Genomic DNA, 25,029 nt, shown 5'->3' on the forward strand with positions numbered 1-25,029 from the left:
AATAAAAAATAGCAAATAGATAGCAACATCTTTTCTATACCTACATAGGCATCACTAAACTTTTCAACCATAAGAATACCCCTCCATATTTCTCATTTTATGTGGTTTGCAAACTACTTTGGTATGTTGATGACAAACATTGTGGAAATTCTCAGTACAAAGAGCAATTTTCCATAAAACTGCTCAGAAAATCACAGAAACTTCTGATTGAATATCTCTGAGAATAAACAGGGAGAAGCAAAAAGATGATCTACTGGCTTTCTGTTTGTTTTAATGTTTGCCCTTCTGCTTTCATCATAGCAAGCTACATGCAATACTGTAAAGAAAATTTCTTAAAAACTCTTGCATCCATAAATACTATATACTGTGATGTTGCATTGAATTATATATTGTATTTGTAAATTTGTTTCTTCTTACACTTATCTCCTAACAGAGACACTGCGTGCTAGATACAGCAATACTGTAAAGGCATCTACAGAGTACCATTTTTTCGTTGAGTTCACAGTGCAAAATATACTCTTGAAAGTGAGCTGCCTCTGCAGGTATCTGAGGGTTGCTATCTATTTGAACGTGGCTGAGCATTTCATTTTATCAAAAATGCCACTGAATTCTCATATTTTGTGTGGTCAGTGCAGTCCCCAGGACAACTCTAATGAAGATATGTTCCACCAAGGCAAAAAAACCTAAAAGTTTAAAAATGGAGAAATATTTACAACTTTTCTTTAGTCTGTAAGGTTAAGTTTTCTGTTTTACTATTCTTCAGTGCATTTTCAGAGATAGGTTCCAAGGCTATGAGTATAAGCATTCTGGTCCAGTCCCATACATATCTGCAAGCCTTTTGAAGCGAGGGCCCCAGTCACTGAGGTAATCATAGTTCTGGTCAGAGTTTGAGCTTATAGAATCTAAAGAACTGAGAGACTCTGCCACCGAGCCATTCCCCTCAAATGCATATGTCTGCAGAGAGTCGTAAGGCGGCGCGCAAGGGTCCATGTCAGCTTCTTTTAGTCTTTCCCAGATAAATTCCCTAAAAATGACATTATCTGGAATGCTTTTAAAAGTTGGTCTGCTCAGGAACTGAATCTCAGGTGTCACATCCCTTCTGGTCTTGGTGTCTCGGATGATGTTGAGGTTTCTCAAGGCAGCCATGTCAAAAGCCTCAGTGTCTTCTTCTCCACCACCCTCATCGTCATACCTGACAATATTCTCTCTGATATCTCTCTCTTCATCAAAAATGAGGGGCTCCTTTTTCCGTCGCCTCATGGTGACAATCAGCAAGACAAGAACTGGAATACAGAAAAACTAGAGTTTCAGCAGTGTTAAAGTTTCCTCATATTTGTCCCAGTGGTGCAAGTACTCATTAATCTATATGGCAAAGACCCAAGGAAATAACAGGCAATTTATGCAGTTAGATATGAAACAGGAGATCATGAATCAGCTTTTAAACCATAAGCTTTTTAGACATTAAAGAATCTCTTTCTGAAACCACTCTGAATTAGCATCTTCATCTCTAATTCTATATCCTATGCTGTCCACTAAACATAATCTTTAGGACTGATTCAGTCTGATTATTACAGTCTCACAGTCATGAAATAAAATAAAATAAAAAAAAGACCTTTTCCTGAACTCTTAATTGCCCAAGTAATAAAAGCACATTCATAAAGTACCTGAATAGAATTTAACAGCCATGGTTTGGGAAGTGCCTGTATTAAAGTATATGGTCAATCTCTGCGAAATCATAGATTGGAGAACATTGAATTGTTAAGCAATATGTAAAATAAAACTGTCAGCTCACGGATTGAAAGTATCTCTATATAAGACCTCACTTTCCTGTATAGTGCAAAGTACTGTACTTGAGGTTTATGAATTACATCTAATAAGAACTGCTGGGGCTGGATTTTATTGGATCAGCCAATGCTAGAAATGTAATTTGTTTGTTTGTTTGTTTTAATCCCTAAAGTTTCATTCAGTTTTGCAATCTAGTACTAAACTGCAGTGACAGCCAAAAGAACTGGGAGAAACTAACTCAAGGCTCCTCTAGTTCAAATACAGTTTTGGTAGAGAAACATCATTGCTGACAGAAAAAATATGGAACCAGTAACATGATAATTGCACCCATCTGTGGAACATGATGGAATGTGAACCATTGTCCTAGAAAATGATTAATACTATACTGTAGCATCTGGGCATTCACTGACTTAATGATACTCCTAGATAACAACAGGCATCACTATGGCTGTAAACATAACAGTACGTTGAAAAGTGCTATCCCACATTCAATTATTCTTATCTGATTTTATGTTTATTTTTAATCTTAAGTATATGTGATTATATGCATTCATATGTCTAAGGTTTACAATCCTTATAGAATTTTGAAATGACAAATGAATGCTGTAGAAACATCTGGAAAAGCAAAAGCTGATACAGATAAATTTAAGCATGAGCTTCCCTAGGTAGTCTCAGAAGTGGCCTCCATAAATTGTATAAGACTGCCATTCTTGAAAACCCTTCTTTTCATAGAAGAATTTTTAAAATCAATATCAATCTAAGTCACCTGAAGACATGATTTAATATTAGGATCACTTGGTTAGAATAAAACAGTCAATCAGAAATTGTACATGCAGAAAACTCTCTATAGACATTGCAGTACTACTTAGAACTGACTAAAGCATAAGGTGATTTTAAGGGTAGACATTCTGCAATCCTTCTTATTTTTCTTTGGAGCTAATCATGTCTAAAAATAACACTGGAAAAATTTATTTTTTTTTTTCCTAAACTTTTTGACAAATATATTAGGCAATATTTTTCCCCCTTTTTTTCAGTAGCTACCAGGGACACATCTAATGATCCATCTACTAACAGATGCCTTGTGACTTTATTACTGCAGCATCAGCATCACTCTTTCACTTTTTTTGCCCCTGGCATCTCCCTGATTCATGCTTTATGTATTAAATTCAAAAGCTGCTAGTTTGGAGCATTTTGGGTTTTGTATATTTGAACAATATTTACATAAGCAGTTTGACAATATCAGTTTTTGACCTTCAAAGTGGCTTTCATGAAATTTCATAACATTCTGATATTTCTATAATACAAATTGAGCTGTAAATTATACAGCAGTGAACATAAAATTGTCATCTTAGAGGCAACAATTGCACTCTACTCTTATTGTTTTTCTTTAGTATATGATATATTTTAAAGTTAAAGACAAATTAGCTTGCTGACAGTAAATATACATTTCAGCCAAGATTGCCATTGACATAACTTTTTAATTACTATTAATAATTTCCTTTACTCAAGTGTAAATGCTTTTTTCACACCACTGTCTCTCCTAACACACTCTTAACATGCTTCATTTTGAAAGTTAAATACCTGCTAATAAGTGAAAAATATGAAATTTAATAGGCAGGTTTGCCTAAAGGTACAATAAAAATCAAGACACTATGAAAGATTTATACAGTATTCCTTTTACATCTCACAGTTGCTTAAAGCCAAGAAAAATATGGAATCTTTCTAAAGGTTAAATATTTCAGTATTTAGATGGCTTTATGGGAATATTAATTTCTAGTCTTTCCGGCAGTTATGAACAGGAAAGTTTAACCTCTAAACAAAGATTTAGCTGCATTGCAGGACTTGTGGATTTGAATACAAGCCCCAGACAAATTTCACCGATATCTAAATCAAGTGCAAATGTTTTTAAAGCTTATCCATTTTTTATTAAATAATGATGGGGGGGGGGGGGAGAAAGGGGGAGGGAGATCCCCTACATTTATCACAAGAGCAGAGATTAAATCTGTAATTAGTCACTAATTGAACATCTAGAAAACCAGATCTTATGCTTTTTTACAGACAAAATAATGCAGTTATAGAATCAAGTATGCTGGAAAAGACCTTCAAGATCAAGTCCAACCATTACCCCAGGACTGCCAAGTCCTCCCTAAACCATGCCACTGAGGTATGAATGGAAAAATGGAAAAGCTTAAGGGACACATGCATTGCACATTGAGGCTACTAGTTTGGGTCCATACTGATGCACAGAACTCATGCTAAATAGATGAAATGGCAATATTGATTTCATATGTGATTTTAACAAATGAATAAACCAATCAACATTAGAAATAATTATAAGCACTAAATATACAGAACTAATAGAGATAGATCAAAACTAACCTTTTTGTTCTGATTTACATCTGAATTGTTAGAAATGTTAATTTTTTTTTTTTTTTAAACAGGTAAAATAGCCAAGAGAAAATGTCATTTGTGTTTATATTAGCTGTGCTAATATGTATTTTTCATCCTTGTGTCAGTATAGAAGTAGTGACAGTATCAGTAGTTCCGTTCACCTAAATCAGTCTTTAAACAAACACTTCTGAATACAAGAGCACCTTTTTAGTTTGCTATTTTACAGTGGGCTTTATGGAATTATTATGAAATTTCTATTTTGTATGATCTGGTGAAAAGTCAGGTTTAAGCCACCTGAGCATATTTCTCTGTTTTGGTATTAATCTTTCCTTTTGTATCCAAGGCAACTGCAACATAATTATAAGGAAGCCATAAAAGCCCTGAGATAACCTGAGGGAGAATACGACATACAGCTATACAGTAAGGGACAAAGCTAAATCACAAGCATTATCATGCCAGGTACATGCTACACCCCTAAGCCTGGTATTTACTATAGCAATAAGCCACATCAGCTATGAGCAAATATGCACATTGGTTTGTGCCTTAGGTGTGTTATGATTCATTAATCTGAAGACTGCAGATCCTCAGTCATCGAAGCAGCACTCTAATAACCTATTTAGTTATACCTTGCAGTTGCCTGTAGTCAGATGAGATTTGGGGATTACAGAGGCCAAGTCTCAGGAAACCTGCATTTAATTCTGTTAATAAGCTTCATATCTAACTGTTGTGTAATCAGTTTGGATTGATATTTGCAAAGAGACTGTGACCTTTAAATGCCTACACTGAGTGACCCTAATCAGCTCCATAACTTTCAGAAAACAGCATCAGCACTGCTTACTCAACCACCTTTTAAATGACTTAATTTGGATACCCCTAAATTAAAAGAGTTATATATTTATCATTCTTTAAAATGCAAGACCAAAACCCATGCATCCTACATAGTCACATTCTGTACACATTTTACTTATTTAGAGAATAACATCCTTATAACTAAGACGATTTCTTCTTGTTTATGAATCACACAATTATGTGTGCTAATTTGTGTTCTTGTAGGTATTGTGATACTCAATTCCCCATCCTTCAACTGAAAAAATCTATATTTTGAATTTTAATCAATATATTATTATTTATGTATTCATTAACTAAAATATTATTATATTGCAAATTCTAGTATCACACTGATATGAGGCTTTCTTTGGTGTTTTTAAGAAAATAAGTAATAGCAGATTATATCTAGAAGTATGCAAAATAAAAATTGTGAGAAAAACATTATGGCAATCTAGCTTATCATTGTTTCAATGCAAAGAAAATCTTTAACCTCTCAAATAGAATTGGGCTATCTACAGGTGAACATTCTTTTCTGTGTGATTTTATGTACACATTTTATGCTAAACACTTGTTACAAAAGCAATTATCATGTCTGGAAGATGTTAACTGAAAAAAAACAAATTACCTTGACTTAAATTATTATGTAATTTTCAGAGGAGTTAAGAAAATTTCTACTTAATTCTCTAAAATTATATACAGTCTAAAATGAATAAAACCTACCTTTTGATATGCTTTTTATGGAATAAATTGAAAGAATTTATTTATATTTTTTTTAGTTTTTGTCTTTAAAACATAACTGCACTTGCAGACTGAATAATTATAAAGCAGTTTTGAGTAATTAACAAAGCACTGCAACTTTTTTGTGGAATAAAATTTAGAATTTAATCTCCATAGTCAATATGAGGAGAGAAAAATTTTGGTAAAATGTTTTTAACTTTCAAAATTATTTTAGTTTGAAAAATTAGTCTACACCATGTTATATGCAATTATAATGAATCAGTGTGATTTAGTAACGTTCTTCTTTCTTAGCATTAGTGAAAACATTGTGTTTAACTAAAATTGATAAGTTGCTTAAGTAAAAATAATAACACTAAGAAATCCCCCTGAGACAATCTGACTCTTGGTCAAGACAAACGGTTATTTTTTAGACAAAAGGATGTTTGGGGCAAGAAAAAATACCAAACCACATCATACTAACTTTAGGAATATAAGAGCTTGCTAAGAATTCAAGATACCAGTGCCAGAACGCATGTATCCATGATATTTATGTAAATCTCATGCCTCCTCTGCTTTACAATTGGCGCTCACAGTGACGAACATGACTGGATTTGTGCTGCGTGTGAACCTTGGGCCAGAAAAAAAATTTCAATTTGGTAGCCTGTCTCCATTTGTCACTGATAAACTCTTGCACCCTTGGTCCCAGCTCTCCAATCACTTGCCAATAGCTGAAACCTGGTTTTTATGATGTGCTACTGGATTTTCAGGATTATTTTTTCAAGAATATATATGTGAAGATTAAAAAAAAATAATAAAAGGAGAAAGCATTCAGCATTCAGCTGATCCCAGAAAATGTATCTAGGAACAAATGAGAGAAGAAGAAAGGCTTTGGGACCAGACAAGCAACAACATTTGACTGATTTTACTGGGCAACAGTGATGCTTAGGCACTTCTTCCTTGGCACCTGGCTAGGAAAAATATAGCAGCAGGATGCAAGAACCAAAATGCAGGACTCAAAGCCAGGGTTAACATACAAACACTGATTAAACTGCCTGCAGCTTTGAATTTTACCCAAAAGGAGCAGTTTATATTGGAAGTGATGACAGCACATACAAATGTCTATTTGAATAAACAATGGTGACGCATTCAGAGAGCTGAGTTTCGAAGTCCAATTCTTTGACAAATAAAATCAATGGTGAATTGGTCATATGCAAGATTCCTCGACAGTGCACAGCCCATTATTCAAAAAGCTTTTCCTCAATTCTTTATGAAAAGCTTCTTCAGCACACAAAAAATGACCAGAACAAAACCTCAAGTTTCTTGATTTATTTGTTGTGTTTGAATCCTGGTTTAAAGAGTAGAATAAGCCAATTATTGCCTGGTAACATACTGTGTCTCCACTCAGTTGTCTTCTTTAAGACTTTATGGCTTCTATTTAAGAAAAGCTTACTGCCAGGCCAGGCTGCATTGCATCTACAACCATTTATAATCTTTGTAAACTCTCTTTCTATGTATATGACAGAAATGATGATGTTTCAATTTGGGATGCATTGAATTGCTACTGTTACAGAATTTTTCGTACATTAGACCAAAGTTTTACTACTGATGCCTATGCCAGTTGATATAAGAGGATCTCTTGTACATTTTTTCAAAATTTATCATTTAGTTTCATGTCCAAATAAAGTTTATTTGTATAAATGGCCTAGAAATGTTACTAGAAATATGGCATTTAAAAATATTCATTAAAACTTTTGGCAATCATTCCCTTCCATTTCTCCTTAAACCTAAGCCTAACCATGTCTTGAGTGAGTTTAAACAATCTTTTGCTGTTAGGGGTTTTTGTCACAAAGATGGAAAACTCTGTAAATGCCATTGCTTATACATAGCTCCTGAGTAAGTTGGCTGGGTTCAATGCAGAAGTAATGATTTTTCTCACTCTGTAACAACAATGCAAGAGGATTTCTTTTTCTGTCTCTTTTAGAAATGTTTGTAGCAGAAGAGAAATTTCCTTCCAATAACTAACAGAAAGGTGAATCAAAGTCAATAAGAAGAGATATTTATACATTGATGAGATAATGCCATGAATAGGAGTGTGGACAAAAGTCTCTTGATTTGACCTATTCAAATTACTTCAGTAACAGTGACAGATAAATCACCCCTGGGGTTATACCAACCTGAGGAGACTCTGGTATACCCTTTTCCCTTAGACTGGTATGTACAGCCATGGAATACAAAAATCTCTCTACTAATAATAACACTCAAAGAACTATTGTGTGCTGAACTGGTACTCTTGTTAACATGTGAACTTTCCAACAATAAGGAAAGCTGCACTTTTACTCAACTGCATCCTGTAGATGCAGGATGATCCTTCGTCTTTACTTCTAATTTGGGCCTTTGTTACTACCATGCAGTCATGTTGCTTAAAGGCTGAGCATGGGATAAGAAATGTTAACAAAACTAGAATGTTGACTCTATTCCACTATTTTCCAGTGTCTTTTATCTAATTAAACAACATAAAACCCCACTGCTGCCAGCTGCAGAACTAAGGAAAGGTCATTCTGTGGAAGATAATCAGCTATATATTATTTCCTTTAGTGAATTACCTCTGTTGTATTTTCTGGATGTCATTTGCTCTATATAAATCAATAAAAGTTAAAAAATAAATAGCTGCATCTCCTCTGAAAAAAAGGACACATACTGGTACCGCTGATACAGTAAGTATGCTAATCCAAACACTCTATGTCTTAAACATGACATTTGATGCAAGTGATCTTTGTTTTTCATTTACTATTACTTCATATATATATGTCTGGAGGCAGTTTGATATGTGAACAAAGTATCTGAACTGGAAAATCCCAAATTAAAAATTTGTGTGCCTCATGATAAAAAATGCTGGTCTGCCTGGAATCCTAGGTGTCCCGGTTTACAGAAATCAGGTGGGGGAGGAGGAGGAAGCAGTGTTGAAGCTTTTGTACACATCTATCTATCTATCTATCTATCTATCTATCTATCTATCTATCTATCTATCTATCTATCTCTTTATCACTACTATACATTGAATGGAAAATAGAGGTAACAGGAAAATAACATACCTAGCAGTGTCAATACACAAGCCAATATTGCAATCAGGGCTCCAGTGCTAAGTCCTGCAGGCAAGATATATGCTTCTGCATTGCATGACTGAGCAATACCATCTGCATCACAATCACAGACTCTGATAGTGAGAGTATTAGTGCTACTAAGTGAAGGTGATCCGCTGTCCACAATGAATATTGGCAAGTAGAAGACAGACTGTTCCTGTCTTCGGAAACCATTTCTTCTGGTTAATACTGTTGCAGTATTATCTAGATAAAGGAATAAAAAGAGAAATATAAATTACAAAACTTTTCTAAACCACAAGCCTATAAATAAAACAGTCTTTCACTTAAAAGGATTTTTAAACACATTTATATTATTTCAACAAGTTTATCTTTCCTGGTCATATATTTTTGATGCTGCAGAGAGAATCAGAGGAGGAACAATACTTAACTACACAAAAGATTTCCAATTTTCAGAAATGACTTTCAAAATTGCAGATGCCTGTTTAATTTTAGTTCAGCTCACAGTTTCACACTCTTGATAGATAGTTGAAGATGAACTCACTATAAAAAAAAAACCCTAAATCAAAAATTTACCCTGTTGTAATCAGGTTATCTATGTACATGTTTCAGGTCTAATTTCCAAGGCTCTATTTCAGTTATTTACAGATATAGATATCATGCTAATGTAAGGAATGAACAAATTAACAGGAGAAGAAGTTTGAAGACCAAGGAAATATTTTTGAATGAAAAAAAAGATCCATTTGGTACACAAATACAAGTAATTGCAATGTGTAACCCTAATGCACTTGTTTTCGTCTCATCTGAGTGTCAAGATGACTACTATAATCCACCTAAAATGCATGGTTTGATGCTGCTCTGAGGTGTGATTCAAAAGTCCTTGTGTTCTAGAAAATACATACAAAGCTCACTGTGTTCAATACAGGTTGACAGCTCCTGAGAAGTAGGGAGTTACATCTCCTAGAATGTATAGAGAAGGTCAGTCTATCTATCTATCTATCTATCTATCTATCTATCTATCTATCTATCTATCTATCTATCTATCTATCTATTTACTGAGCTATCTACTTATAGACAGACATATTTATAGTCCTGTAAAGTTACCTTATTGCGTCATCTATTACGACCTATCTGGCAAAACATGAAAGCACTTCATACAGCATCATATGAGATATGCGTAAAATTAATTAACATCAAAAGAGGCAATTGTTGCTGTGTTTTGCAAATCCTTTTATTTTTACTGGCATTACAGAAGTCTGTTATTACTTTTTTTTTTTCCAATTATACATTCTCTGAAAGAGGGCCTGTCTTTCCATTAAATAGTTCACAGTACTTGTAACAATGTCAGACTTCTGCATAGAAAGTGTTTTATAATAATGTTTTGGTTATTTTGATCATTATTACTATTACAGTCTTTAGTTTTGAACTGCAAGTTGCTCATATGAAGAAAATTAAGCATCTCAGTAACTACATGCAGGGTAAAGCAATAAATAACTGTGTGAGAGAACTTTAATAGGTCACATTATACTTAGTGAATGTTGTTCAAAGTCTGTCTGTACAAACACTATCCTTTAGTCCACCATATGTCTGTTTTTCTTTTCTTATTAATAAGGATGGCTTTGTAGCTCTGGTTTAGTACTAATCCATAAAAGAGCAAGAGTAACATAGTGTCTATTTAGTTCTATTTGCTTCAGCTAATAGTTAAATTGACTGACACATGCCCAGCTGCCTCCTATGCAATACAACTAACGAGAACACCAATTAGAAGCATGTTCTCAAATATTTTAGCTAATAGAAACATGATGTCAGTGGGAGTCTTTGTATAAGTCTTTGGGGAAATAACCATAAGATGTCTGCGTAGATATTGTAGGCAGCTTCCATTATCAAAAAGATTCTTCAATAGGTGGTATACTTAATGAAAATATTTGGTTTTCTAAAAAAAAAAAAATCAAAAAAAAATCAAAAAAACACAAAACCCCATACAAACACAAAACCAGAAAAGCAACACTTGTTCTTTATGCACTAAGTTATATTAATAAAACAAATTCCTGGACATTTTTCATTCGCGACCCCAAGGTTAACTCTAATTTAGATAAAAATCTATAAATACAAGGAAAAAATATAAGAAGAGTGACTTCTGGAAATAAAAGTATATATATATATATTTGAAGCTACTTTGTTTGGCTCAAGGTTTTAAATAATTCAAATAACTACTTAATTTCCTTTACAACTCTATAGATAGTCTATTTTGTAGGCTGATTGTAGTTCAGTTTGCTTCCTTACCAGAATAGAGGTTTATGTAGGTAATAATCAGCACAATATATTCAGACTGGAAGGTGTTAGTGGTGAATATTTACTCCCCAAAAATGCCTTTACCTTTGTTGTCTTGCAGTGTAAAATTGTGGTTATTTGCTGCCTCTGCTGTTAAACTGAAGTAGAACTGATGGCCATTCGGTGGATCATCTTTATCAATTGCACTGATTTTCTGGATCACCTGTTTTGAGGTACATCAGGGTTCATTGTTTGGAATGGTAAGAAACAAATGCACATACACTGTATAATTCCTCTAATACTTATTAAAGTATCAATCCTTCCTTGAGTCTTACCCATATTGCATTTTTTCTTTCTAATCTCCTAAGCATATGTAGACACTATAAAACCAAAAACAGTGACATGACTCTTTACTTTTCCTGTACCAAATATATTGTCCAAAAGCAAGGATTTGCAGCCACTATGAGAAAGTTTTAGGTCCTGTCATTCAACAGACCTTGGAGTATAAACTGCTTGGCAGTAGAAGTGCATGGACCTTTATGTAGTTATCAATGACTGAAATCCATGCTGTAAACTTTCACAAGGAAGCAAATATCCCTTTGGGTATTTTAATTCATGCACTTTTTTTTATTTTAATATGAAAAATAAAAAGCCAAGTCATTACTATATTAATAATTACTGGATTTTTTTTTCCAATTTTATTTTCTAAAATTCAGTCAAAATCTGCCCCTAAAAAAGAGTTTCACCGTTGTTTACAATCCATAAAAAATGAATATTCACAGATATTCAGAATATTCAGACTAGATCCCAGGAGAACCAAAAATAATAGTTCAATGAGAACACACATATTCTGTGTTTCTCATGAGCACAAAACAATAATCATAGTGTTTTCTTTTAAGGATCAAATTTATGCTGTGAAATTGAAATGTGCAATAACATCACCTGCCATAAATAGGGCAATATTCAGGGAGAAACAAAAGTGCAAAGTCTCCCAGGGAATATGTGGGATCAACGTAGGTGAATCATTCACTAGTTTTCTGGGAGAAAGAATAGAGAATGAGATAATATATTTATTTTCTGAGTTCTTACAAAGTAGAAGGGAAAAGTCCAAATATAAGACATACCTAGGATAAACAATACCAGGTAGTTTTAGTTGAGTCTAGGACTATTTGAAAAACATTAAGGGAGTTAAAGGCACTGAGGAATATGGTAAGAATATATCTCCCTTATGAAATTATGGACTTATGGACCATACTTCTCAAGGGAAATAAAAATAAGTACACTTTTTAGAAATTATAGGCCTTTTGTCTGAGAAAAACCTCCATGTCATGACTTTCCACTTCCCAGTAAAATTAGGAGGAAGTATGCATTCTTAATAGTTTTTAAAATTAGGTGAGTCTTGCAAAATGTGTCAGTTATATCAGTAAAAAACCCAGATGTTTCATCAGTCCCTTAAACTAACAATTTTTATGCCTGAGTCTTTCTCTTCAGAGGTATGGTGAAGATAGAATCATAGAATGGTTAGGGTTGGAAAGGACCTTAAGATCATCTAGTTCCAACCCCCCTGCCGTGGGCAGGGACACCTCACACTAAATCATCTCACCCAAGGCTTCAACCAACCTGGCCTTGAACACTGCCAGGGTTGGAGCATTCAGTTTCCCTGGCCAACCCATTCCAGTGCCTCAACACCCTAACAGGAAAGAATTTCTTCCTTATATACAATCTAAACTCCCCTTGTTTAAATTTTAACCTGTTACCCCTTGTTCTGTCACTACAGTCCCTAATGAAGAGTCCCTCTCCAGCATCCCTATAGGCCCCCTTCAGATACTGGAGGGCTGCTATGAGGTCTCCATGCAGCCTTCTCTTCTCCAGGCTGAACAGCCCCAACTTTCTCAGCCTGTCTTCATATGGGAGGTGCTCCAGTCCCCTGATCATCCTTGTGGCCCTTCTCTGGACTTGTTCCAACAGTTCCATGTCCTTTTTATGTTGAGGACACCAGAACTGTACACAATACTCCAAGTGAGGTCTCATGAGAGCAGAGTAGAGGGGCAGGATCACCTCCTTTGACCTGCTGGTCACACTCCTTTTAATGCAGCCCGGGATACGGTTGGCTTTCTAGGCTGCAAGCTCACACTGCCGACTCATGCTCATTTTCTCATCGACCAGCACCCCCAAGTCCTTCTCCACAGGGCTGCTCTGAATCACTTCTCTGCCCAACCTGTAGTTGTGCCTAGGATTGCTCTGACCCAGGTGTACGACCTTGTATTTGTCATGGTTAAACTCCATGAGGTTAGCATCAGCCCACCTCACAAGCATGTCGAGGTCCCTCTAGATGGCATGGTTTGATTAATATTGCTTGTGCTGCTCATCAAAGCATCATTTTTACTGCCATAAGACGATTCTATTTCATCTTGAAGGCATTCACAATGTATAGCTGCCTATCTGCTAAAAATAAACATTAAAAATTATCAAGTCATACCTGACCAGCTTGAGCATTTTCACAGACAGTTGTCTCATACTCCATGGCAAACTCAGGGGCATTGTCATTGATGTCAAGGATAGTTATGGCTACATAGCCTCTCCCAATCTGTGCTGGATTCTCTATGGAGAAAGAAGGCAATAAAACAATCAAGAAAATCTTCTTGCAAATTATTCTTTGGGTCAGCACATTCTCATTTGCATTCTTCTTTTGCATATACGTGTCAAATCAAATACAATGCCTCCTAGAAAGACAAAGAAAGTCTTGGTTTGATCTTCTGTACCTGGTGGAAACAATATTTATGTTTTCCAGCTTCCTCAATTAAACTAAGATTTTAGTCTCAGGGATGAACTGAAAATCTACATCACTGAAACACATCATGTGGAAAGATAAAAGCAAGATGGTGTAAAACCATTGCCAAAGGGTATAGCTATCCCGAACAGTGCTCTGAATATTGGGAATAGCATGGTTATTATGGGTTAAATACATTGTTGTTGCAACTTCAATCAGTATATTAACAAGTTAAAACCAGAATTCCATCAGCTATGTGTAACAGAAAAAAAGAGAAAACTATACACCCAAGCAAATCCCAAAGTATTTAAAGTCACACAGAACTAAGTATTTCAACACTGTCATTAACACATTGAACACCTTAAATATTAACCACATTCTTAAACTGATGCACACCTTTAGCTAATATACAAATCTGTTCAGGGTTCAATGTCATAATTTAATCTTAAACAGTAAATATTTTTTGACTACGTATAAAGGACATCAGTGTGTGCTTTACTTAAATTTTCTAGATAACACCTCTGTTTTTGAGCAGAAAAAAAGATATTGTATTATTTTTTTACCACAAGTGGTAATATTAGTGATACAGCAGGGCAGAATGAAAAACTATACAAACCTTCATAAATGTATCTATCTTTTTATAGGGTATTACAACCACATTTTAGTAAGTATTTAGTAAGTATTTAAACCAGTGCATCCAAGCATAGATCACAAAATGGAATTTATTTTGTTGTTTTGTTTTTTTTTTTCCCACATCTGAAATACCAGAGGAGTAACAAATTCCACCAGCAACTTTTTCTTCTGCTGATTTAAGCTTATTGAAAGCCAAGCAGGCCATAAACATAAATTAAAGCGTTGTAGGGTATTACTTGTGCTCCTAGACTCTCACTTGTGTCACTTGGCTGCCTTGTTAGTTTTGTTATTACCCAGGAAAATTTTTGGTTCCCATGCTTGCCTCCTAGACCAAAATTCTCTCCTGAGAATACAAGATAAATTCGCACAGACACCAAATGTAAAAGTTAGCTTTCAGATTAAAAACTAAATTAACCTCAGCACAAGCAAAAAGTGAGGATTTTTAAAATAGCATGCTAGAGAACGGATAACTCTTCCTATCGCAGCCCAACAGAGTAATAATAAGGATGAAATCTGAAGAAACAATTTCTTTGAATATAAAGGCAAAAATAGATATTTTTTTACAGAATGTATTCACAGCTAAGCAAGTTTAGGTTTAAACTTGCATTAATAGAATTCTCATTTTATGTTTTTCAGTGGTTTCATTCTTCAATACTTTTCATTTTACAAGAGAAAAGATACCAAGTACAATATATCTACAGTCTTACCTTAGGAAAGTTAAACCACACAAGCAGCCATATCCCTTTCTTTCATGCCTTTTAGGAATGCTGTTGTTGACCAACAGCAACCAACTCTGAGTGTCATCATTAAAATGGGTTAATTGGTCTCCTCTGTATTCTGTGTCACTTTTCCTCTAATGATGCTTGGTCTGAGACTGTTGACTTAACATATCTCACCCTTTTTTGTTCTTATTTTTCAGAAGACTAAAGACTATGAAGGTGTGAGGAGAATTAAAGAGCAAATACTTTATCTGTTGTGTTTCTAATTTTTATCACAGTCTTTTACACTAAGAACTTATTTTTATTTGCCATGCTATTAACCTGTCATAATTTTTCTTAGAGTGCTGCTGATCACAGCTAAGCCTGAAGTTTTACACATAAACATCCAATAAAATATTTAAATTGCTACTTACGACTCTCCATGGCCAAAACCGTGATATTATGAACAGCATTAGTTTCCCTGTCCAAAGATTTGGCAGTTGTAATGACTCCACTGTTGGCATCAATATTGAAATACCTCTCCAGGTCTGTGTTTCGGTCTATCGAGTACCTATGTGAAGAATGAAAGAAAACTTCTGATTTATGTTTAGGTACAACTTGTAAAAATGAAAAAAATAATAGTGAGAAAGGTTCTCCACTCTTTCACTATTTTGGGTATTGATCTACACACTTTCTCTGGGGTGTTGAGAGTATGCATAGGTGAGAGAATTACACAATGACCTGTGCAGTTATAGTGTCCTCTTTAACTGAGGTTATAGGTATTCCCCTCTCTTTTCTTTCTTCCTCTCTGCTGTAAGGCAAATTTTCATTTAGTCATGGAATAGCACCCTCCCGAGCCCCAGAAAAGGAGAAGGAGAGATGGAAGTTTGCTACATGGCTGTACCATCCTGGCATTACTCCTATGGGGGCTGTCAGTCTGTGTACAGTCCTTCCTCGTGTGAACAGAAGAGGTCCTGAGTCAGCCAAAGTGGATGATAAAAAAGAGGAAGAAAGAGAGAAAACAGGAAAGAGAGAGATGATGCAGAGTAGGTCAAGAGATTATTTCTCATCACTGTCAGCTCTTGGTGATTTACTTTCATTAGACAAACACAGGCTTATGCCCTTACCTCTTTGGCTTAACATATCTTTTCCTCCAAATTTGCTTTAGGAAGGGGAAATGAGCTCCTTAGCAAACAGAAAATAGCATAGGGGAAAAGGTCAAAATTTCTGTGGGTGTTTTGCTTATAACCCTTTTGAGAGAAAGGGACAGTTGATTAGGCAGATTTAGATTTACAACTGGAATATTCTTGATATTTAATCTAACATTGGGTCAGATTCTCACACTCTCATTTAGATCAAGCATGTACTGCAGAGCTCTTCCCTACACACAAGGTGAATTAAAATGTCTCAATCAGACCAAGTGAGATCATTGCAACTACTGTCATACTGATGATAGATTACTGATAAAACTTTAACCAAATAATCTGAACAAGGTAGAAGGAAAGAATTATGGAAGATAGTTTCACAGAATCATAGAATCGTAGAATCATAGAATGGTTAGGGTTGGAAATTACCTTATGATCGTTTCAATTTCCCTGCCATTGTCAGGGACACCTCCCACTAGACAAGGTTGCTTGAAGCTGTATCCACCCTGGACCTGAACACTGTCAGGGATGGAACATTTATCACTTCTTTGGGCAACCTGTTCCAGTGCCTCACCACCATCACAGTAAAGAACTTTTTCCCTATACCTAATCTGAACTTCCCCTGGCTTAATTTGAACCCATTACCCCTTGTCATGCCGCTACAGTCCCTGATGAAGAGTCCCTCTCCTGCATGCAGTCCCTCTCTGGCAGTTCAAAAATGGGACTCCCCAGATATAATGATCTTCTGACACTGTTTGTTTGTTCTCTGTTGTAATATATAAACTCCTATTTTGTTCTGTTACTGTGTTTTTATCTATCTCTCTTGGCTGCAAAATCTTAGAGCAGAGGCTTGCTACATAATTAGAACTGTTTTGCCATATTATGTCCCAAGAAGAGAATGAAGAGAGAGAACAAAATAAAAAGCCACAACAATAGCAGCATCAATTTTCATGTATTCAGGCTTTGCCCTGGGTTCAGCAGTAGCAGTCATTTTTCTCCTTCTTAGTAGCTGCTGCAGTGCTGTTTTTGCCTTTCAGCCTGGGAACAATGCTGATAACACTGATGTTTTTAGTTGTTGCTAAGTAATGTTTACTCTGACCAAGAACTTTCTGAGTCTCATGCTCTGACAGGGAGGAGGGGAAGCTGGGAGGAAGCAGACAGGACACCTGACCCAAACCAGCCAAAGAGGTATTCCATACCACAGCATGTCATGCACCCTATATAAACTGGGGGTAGTTACCCGGAAGGGTTAGATCACTGCTCAGGTAGGGCTGGGTATCAGTTGGTGGGTGGTGAGCAGTTGTATTCTCTTCTCTTGTTATTTTCCTTATCATTATTATTATTGGTGGTAGCAGTAGCAGTCTGTGTTATACCTTAGTTACTGGACTGTTCTTATCTCAACCCGTGGGAGTTACATTCTTTCAATTCTCATCCCCATCCCTCCAGGAGCAGGGGAAGATGAAGGGGGGGAGCGAGCAAGCGGCTGCATGGTTCTGAGTTACCAGCTGGGCTTAAACCACAACATAGATTTATTTTATTTTAACTGTAGTTTATTTTTGACTTTATTTCATGCTAGCACTATTGTCTATCTAGTCAGCAGTGCTCTTCAGCTGTTTTGTCCATGGCAAGTTTCCCATGAGACCTCTGCTATATAGTCAGTCATGGCAGGCCCTGTAGCTGGGATTCAGTCTCCTGACAGCCCTCAGATTTCCTAACCATTAACATTATAACTATGCAATTTGAAGAACCAAAGACCTTTCTTTAAAAAAATAGTAAGAAAGAGCAAGAGACTAAAGAATAAAAGAAAGGCGAGAAAGATAGGAAAAAAAAAATCAATAAATAATAAAAAAAGGCAGAAAAGAGGAAGAGAGAGAGGGAGTGAGGGAGGCAAGAAAAAAGGCAGGGAGGGAGTCAGGCAGAGAGACAGGCAGGACAGAGGGAGTCAGAAAGAAAGGATGAAAGGATGGGAGGAAAAGAGGGAGGGAGGGAGGGAGAGGGGGGAAGGAAGGAAAGAAGGAAAGAAGGAAGGAAGGAAGGAAGGAAGGAAGGAGGGAGGGAGGGAGGGAGGGAAGGAAGGAAGGGAAACAAATAAGTTATGCAAGTTAGATTATAGATTCTTATGAAACAAGAAAAAAAAATTTATACACAGGAAGCAAGCAGTTTCCTTTAATTTATTTATAAGTATCGTATCCATATTCAAATTCAAAATATATATATATTTTAAATACTTTTAATCCTTTAATTCCTTGCAGCCATTAAGACTTAAAAATCTTTGAGCTGCAGGAGTTTTAAATCCTTTATTTACGCTAGCTCGAACATAAATAATTCTTTGGTCCTCACATGATAACCTCTTATTTTCAAAATATTTATTGCTTCCCCCTCCTCCCACCCAGTATTGTCAAGGTTTTAATTGTTTCTGATCTTGTAACTTTGACATTTTTTGAACTGTATCAAATCTAATTTTAATCAATATAATCCAGTGTTTGGAATTTGGAATACTTATTTGTAGATTAACAATTTAAACTTCTTAAATAGATCATGAAAAGTATTATGCATTAATCCTCCTTAACACATTCTAATTTTAGGTGAATCTGGCTCTGATGTATATCATAGCAGATGCAGGACAGCTTTATATCATATGAGCTGGCAGTACCACTGACAAGGTACATTGCAGGTTCACAAGTGTATAGATAAACTTGCACTATTTTTTTTTTCTTCCTTCTCAAATTCCATATGACTTTGAAGCAGAAGAATTCTCCAGGATGTTAGTTAAGCTGGTGATATAGCTAGTTTTCATGTTGGAATTCTAAAAGTAATCTGATCAAATCAAAGTCATGCTTATGTCTGCATAGAATTCAAAGAAATTCTGAGTATGGACTGCATTTATGGAACTGCATTTAATCCCACCCTACATGATTCCTCTAAACCAGATATTGTGCAACAGATGCTAACATCAGTGCCAGAAAACACTGCCACAGGAAAGAAAAATCTCAGCAAAGATAAATTTCACGAGTAAATACATGCCAACCATCCATCTAGGACTTGTTTATGAATGATAGGAATCAGTTATTTTGAATATGTTGCAAATATATAATGAAAGAGAGAGATAATACTTATGTCACCTCTAAGGGTGAAACAGAGTGCTTTATTTTTTCAATTTGAGATGGCTGCTTTAGAAATTACAGAGATACACTACAGTTCCAATATCATCCTCAATGCATGAAAGTAAAAATCCAGCATCACAAAAAAGGTGATCTCTAAATGAGGCTTGCACCTGTTTTCTACGTATGCCTTAAATGAACAATAATAATGAATGAAACTTGGTACTAACTTCCAATTGTGAATGTGTTCCTTCTCATACAGGTTATTAAGTTCTCAAAATTCCTGAGTCAGAAGTATTACCCTTTAGATCCTCTGCATGTTCCTTTGACAATTATTATCACTATTCTCCATAAGAAAAGCTCTAAGTAACTCTATTGGTTTAACTCAAGTGGTGAGTCTTTGTTCCTGATCTTTGACCTTAGATGCAGACAAACATGAGACTGATAATTTGTGTTTTCTTATGGTTTCTTTATGAACCTGGACATTATACTGTGGAAGATGTGTACGTACTTTACAGACTGTAAGCAAAGGAAGAAACCCTTGACAGTTTTCACACATCTCTAGTATTCAGCATTTGTCTGCAGCAAAATTTGCAAAAATCAAAAGATAATTCCATTTAACCACTCAGACTAGGACAGGACATGTCTTATCCTATCCATTTCTCTCACAATAAGAGTTTTTTCCTAATGTTTTACTGTGGGACCTTGTCTCTGGTTTACCATGGAGGACTCTATGTGCAATTATATTACACACACACACACACACACATATATGGCAGCTTTGTTTGTTTGGGGTTTTTTGTCTATGTTGATTTAAGAGAACATAATTGTTATAAATAATAAAAGACTCTGTAAATTTACAGAGAAATAGATATGAGTAATATGTTGAGGATTTTTCGTTTGTAATCCTGAAACTATATCTTCACTTCTTTGTTTTATAGAGATTAAAATATATTCTTTTCTCAGAGATTGTGTAGTTCAAGCATACAAAAGTAAAAATAAACTCTTAGAACATCTCAATCTTCTTTTGCGAGGGAAAAAAAAATAATAATTGTTTTCATTGTAATTAAAGACTTTCTCACATCAAAATGAATGACTTCAATGGTTAAATGAATAAATAGTTAAGACATAATTACCTGACAGGGCTATTTGAGGCATCTGGATCATGGGCCGCTACAGTTCCAATGATAGTGCCCACCTTTGCTGCTTCAGACACCACCATGGAGTACAAACGTGAAGTAAACACAGGCGGCTCATCAACATCTTCTACAATAATCTTCACTGTTGTCATGTCACTGAAGGGTCCCAGACTCAGGAAGCGAGGGTCAATATGCATATTTGCTGCTTCTATCCTCAGCGTATAGCTTGTCTTAGCTTCAAAATCCAGCTCCTGTACAGGTGAAGTTATTTGGAAATTTTATTATCCTGTGATGTTGACATAAAACTTTCACTTAAAGCTATCAATAAATACAAAATGAACGTTGCCACTTGCATCCAACCTCCTCTTTTGATTGGCAGAGCATAGCTGATGGCTCAGTTTTTAGCTTTGTCAAAACACTATTTGCAGTGTCTTGCTAGTGAGTACTACCCAATGACTTTAATGATAAAAGTATTTCTACCATGTGAATGAAATGGCAAAACTTTCTGTGAGGACCACATTCTCCCCCATTAGTTCATAACTGTGAATCAATACTTCTTTTTGTCTTATTCACATTTTATCTAAGGTAATGTCATATACTTTATACTATACTACCCAAACATAACAACTCTATAAAATTCACTAGTGAAAACACCTCATTCAGAAATTTGTGGGTGGGTTGTTCTTTTTGTTGGGGGCTTTTTTTGCAGAGCATTGGGATTGACTTTAATCTCTGTATGAATTTGTGAAGAAAATGCAGCAGTCAGTTAAACTGCATTGTTTGTATGAGAATATTTTGTACTGAGATGCAGCCTTGAAATTGTTTTTGTTTATTTTTCTTATTAATTAAAATGCACATTGTTTTTCTTTCACCTTCATTCTGCTTTAATTTTCTTTGATAAGTACAGGGTTTGTTTAAATAAATACTGAATTGGAATTAAAAATTACCACCCACAACTAATGGTATATTTGTTGTCTGGAGAAGAGTCCCATAAAGAAAATTATTTTGGAGGCAAAAAAGTATCTTACTTTGCAGGCGGTTATCAAATGAAAGCCTCACATTAATGTTAGCACCATTTTCCTTATATCTATAGTCTTAGTTTGTCCACTCACACCAAATGCCCAGCTATTCTTTTGAAATTCCAAGTTTAATGATTAAGTACAACAACAAAACACCCAAGCATTTCTAAAAAACTGCAGTCTGGTTACTCAACTATTTTTTAAAAACTAGAATTCCAAGTGCATAAAACAGATTAAAAAAGGTTTTCCACAGTTCTGATTCTGAATGCATCATAGGGATCTAAAATGTGTTTGCAAAATAATCTGACATCATCTGCAAAATGTCACTGTATTCACTCAGAGGAGCAGCAGAGGTGAAACACACATCTGTTGACCTACAAGTGCAAGGCTCTAAGTTCTTCATTGAGTTTCAGTAGCATAAATCCCAAATGAGTAACTTAAAGTAAGCAATTATGCTGGTGTTACAATACTGTTGCAAAAAGTCTAGATTTAAAAATGAAAAATGTAATCCAACACATCACAAAGGCACTGAAATTTTATAACCTCTATGTAGCAACAAAAGGTTTCTCCAAATGGGAATACATGTGATTCTCATGTTATGCAAACTCTTGGATTGAATCAGAGCTGTAGTACGTATAGTTCTCCAAACACAGATATGCCATAAAAGAAAGGTTTTCTGGATACTGGTCACTATACTGGATACAACTGGTCAGTATTTATTACTAAAGCATAGCTGGATTTTTTTTTTTTAATTTAATCTTGGTTTTATACCTAAAATACAATATTTGTGCTAGGAAACTAACCTCAAAGGCATAATGCAAATGTAATGTGGTGACAGGATGATGAAAAGTGCCTCAGAAACTATATTGTATGATGGTAATACTTAAGAAACTGATATGACCAGATGAGAAGCAAGGTTAAGGAGAAGATAATCAAGCACACATATCTTAAAGTCTTCACATTTTCTAGTAAAAGCATCATATTAACTGAAGAATTTATAACCTGAAGAATGTCAAAGACAAAAGACTGAGATTTGTTGTTCTAAAAAAACCCCAACCAAACAACCAAAACCCAAGCTTCTAGTGAACTATATTTTCAATCAGACAGTACAAACATATGTAGTGGAAAAGGGGAGGTTAATTCATTTGCATTAATCAGTGACATCTGTTGAAATTGAATGACTGAGATTACAGCAATCAAATACATTAAAATATCAGCCTAGGGAAGAGAAGGCTCTGGGGAGACCTTGTAACAGTCTTCCAATACCTAAAAGGGGCCCACAAGTAACCTGGAGAGGCAATTCTTACAGAAGCATGTAGGGCCCTTGTAAATACAAGGGGGAATAGCTGTAAATTGAAAGAGATTTAGAGATTAGATTAAACATTCAGAAGAATATTAGTTAGGAAGAAATTCTTTACTATGAGGGTGGAGCAGGTTGCCCAGAAAAGCTGTGGATGCCCCATCACTGGCTGTGTTCAAAGCCAGGTTTGATGGGCTTTTTGGTCTAGTGAAAGGTGTCCCTGCCCGTGGCAGTGGGGTTCGAAGCAGATGATCTTTAAGGTCCCTTCCAACCCAAACCATTCTATGATTCTATAATATATATTATGAGACTGAAGACAAGATATCCTCGAGATACGCTAATTACAACACCACAGTCATCTTAAGAAAAGATATTATAATAATTCTGATTTAATAAAGAAAGTGTGTAGAGCATGGTCTATGTGATTGGACAAATTACATAAATTTTAATTTTAATAGACTAAAGACTATAATAACAAAATATTATTTAAATTAATTTTTAAGATATCCCCATGTTTATTGATTAAAGACTAAATTAGACCTCTAATTTTTGAAATTATAAAAATATGCTTTCCATGTGAATGTTTATCACAAGGGCTGACACACTTCTAAAGTATCGAATTTCATTCTTGGAGAAATAATTCGTTCTTTATTTGACTGAATTACAGGAGTGTTAGACTAGCAGAGGATACACAAAGCTCACTTTCATTAGAAAGGTATTTCCTCATTGAGAAGGATGAAAAAGTAATGATATAGATGCATATTCTGAGCAGGCTTGCTTACTAAGTGTTACTTTTACCTTCTCTAACTTAGCCATGTACATCTGAGAAAATCACCACATAGTGCTTACTATGAGTATAGCAAAATTCTTGTAGAGAAGAAATCAGATGTCTACTTTTAAATGCCTGTTTTTCACCAGTCACTGGTAAGGAAGTCTCAATAAGTAGAAGAAATAAACATCTGCTTTCAGTGACATGAATCCTGCCTTAGGATTACTTTAGATACCTGCTGGTATCCAGTGTTATTGATAGTTTCCAAAAGCTATAAGGTTCTTTTAAAATTAAAAATAAATAAATTTAAAAAATCTATTACATCAACATATACAGTGGAAAAGAGCTGGCATCTAAAAGAGGGAAGTATGGATTGTCAGAAGGTTTTTAAGACATTAAATGTAGTGTGTTATACAGATGCAATATTATTGTTTTATTTTAGATCTTTGTAACAGAGTTTATCTACTGTGGGTTGTGACAATCTCTAAAAATTCTGCAATCATCCTCAGTCTGGTCCTATAAGGTACATCCTCAGATCCAGTGGTGAATACACAGGCACCAGGCTTTGACTCATAATATAATCTTGAAAATTAAACAAAACCTCTAAAATATAATTAGCATGCAAGAGTTCTTGACCTCGTGGAAATGTGTTAACAATTCAATGATATTATAATGAAGATACTACATATTACGGATATTAAAGAAAGACTGAAAAAATGAACTGAGAACATTTCCTCTTTTTTTGTTTCTTCTTATCTAATTATCACGAATGTCTGTTATATAGAGAGTATTATTTAACTGGCCTTTAGATCATATCTTCATTATTTCTTGCTATAACAAAAGGACAAGATTCCAATAATGGAATACCAAGTCAACAGACTACTACAAATCACTTTGTGTTGAAGGTTAAATGGAAAATGTATGCTTCAGTCCTTCAGTACAGTGAATAGAGCTTGACAGCTTCATTAATATCTGTGCATTAATGTTATCTGATTAGATTCTGTGCAGGATCCATTCATCTTTCTCTCATACGGAGGTTTGTGAGGCCTTTTTTTGGTTTTGGTTTGTTTGGGTTTTGCTTTTTTTTCCTTTTAAAGGGTAAGAATTTTATCCTGTCTGAAGGAAAATAAGTCATCTATACTACAGGAGCTGGATATGAAGTTAGTGTTCACAGGAAGCCTATCTTTTTGTAATGTTTATCTTTTATCGTATGGTGACTTCGTGATAATGCACTTTTCAGAGATGAAAATCCCATTTTTAAGTCCATCTTAGGTTTTACATTGAAAACTGCAGTACATCAAACAAATGCACAGTATCCCTCAAAGGAACCATGGAATCCTCAAGCTCTTACATTGTGAACTTCAG

At 35.1% G+C, this 25,029-nt stretch overlaps 1 protein-coding gene across 1 annotated transcript in view; it reads right to left on the reverse strand.

The window, feature by feature from the left end:
- Window positions 1–730: 730 nt before the first annotated feature.
- Window positions 731–25,029, reverse strand: part of CDH7 (cadherin 7) — an 80,491-nt gene continuing 56,192 nt past the window's right edge. Inside the window, exons 7-12 of the mRNA XM_057397401.1 lie at window positions 20,574–20,827; window positions 15,626–15,762; window positions 13,570–13,691; window positions 11,196–11,313; window positions 8,814–9,065; window positions 731–1,283 (exon numbers count right to left, since the gene is read on the reverse strand). Of these exons, the coding sequence (XP_057253384.1) occupies window positions 790–1,283; window positions 8,814–9,065; window positions 11,196–11,313; window positions 13,570–13,691; window positions 15,626–15,762; window positions 20,574–20,827 (1,377 nt within the window). The 3' untranslated portion in view covers window positions 731–789. The remainder of the gene's footprint in view (window positions 1,284–8,813; window positions 9,066–11,195; window positions 11,314–13,569; window positions 13,692–15,625; window positions 15,763–20,573; window positions 20,828–25,029) is intronic.

The sequence above is a fragment of the Pezoporus wallicus genome, unplaced genomic scaffold, assembly GCF_028554395.1.
Source record: "Pezoporus wallicus isolate ANWC-B61680 ecotype Strahan unplaced genomic scaffold, APGP_CSIRO_Pwel_v1 contig_227, whole genome shotgun sequence".
In the NCBI taxonomy this organism is placed as follows: Eukaryota; Metazoa; Chordata; class Aves; order Psittaciformes; family Psittacidae; genus Pezoporus; species Pezoporus wallicus.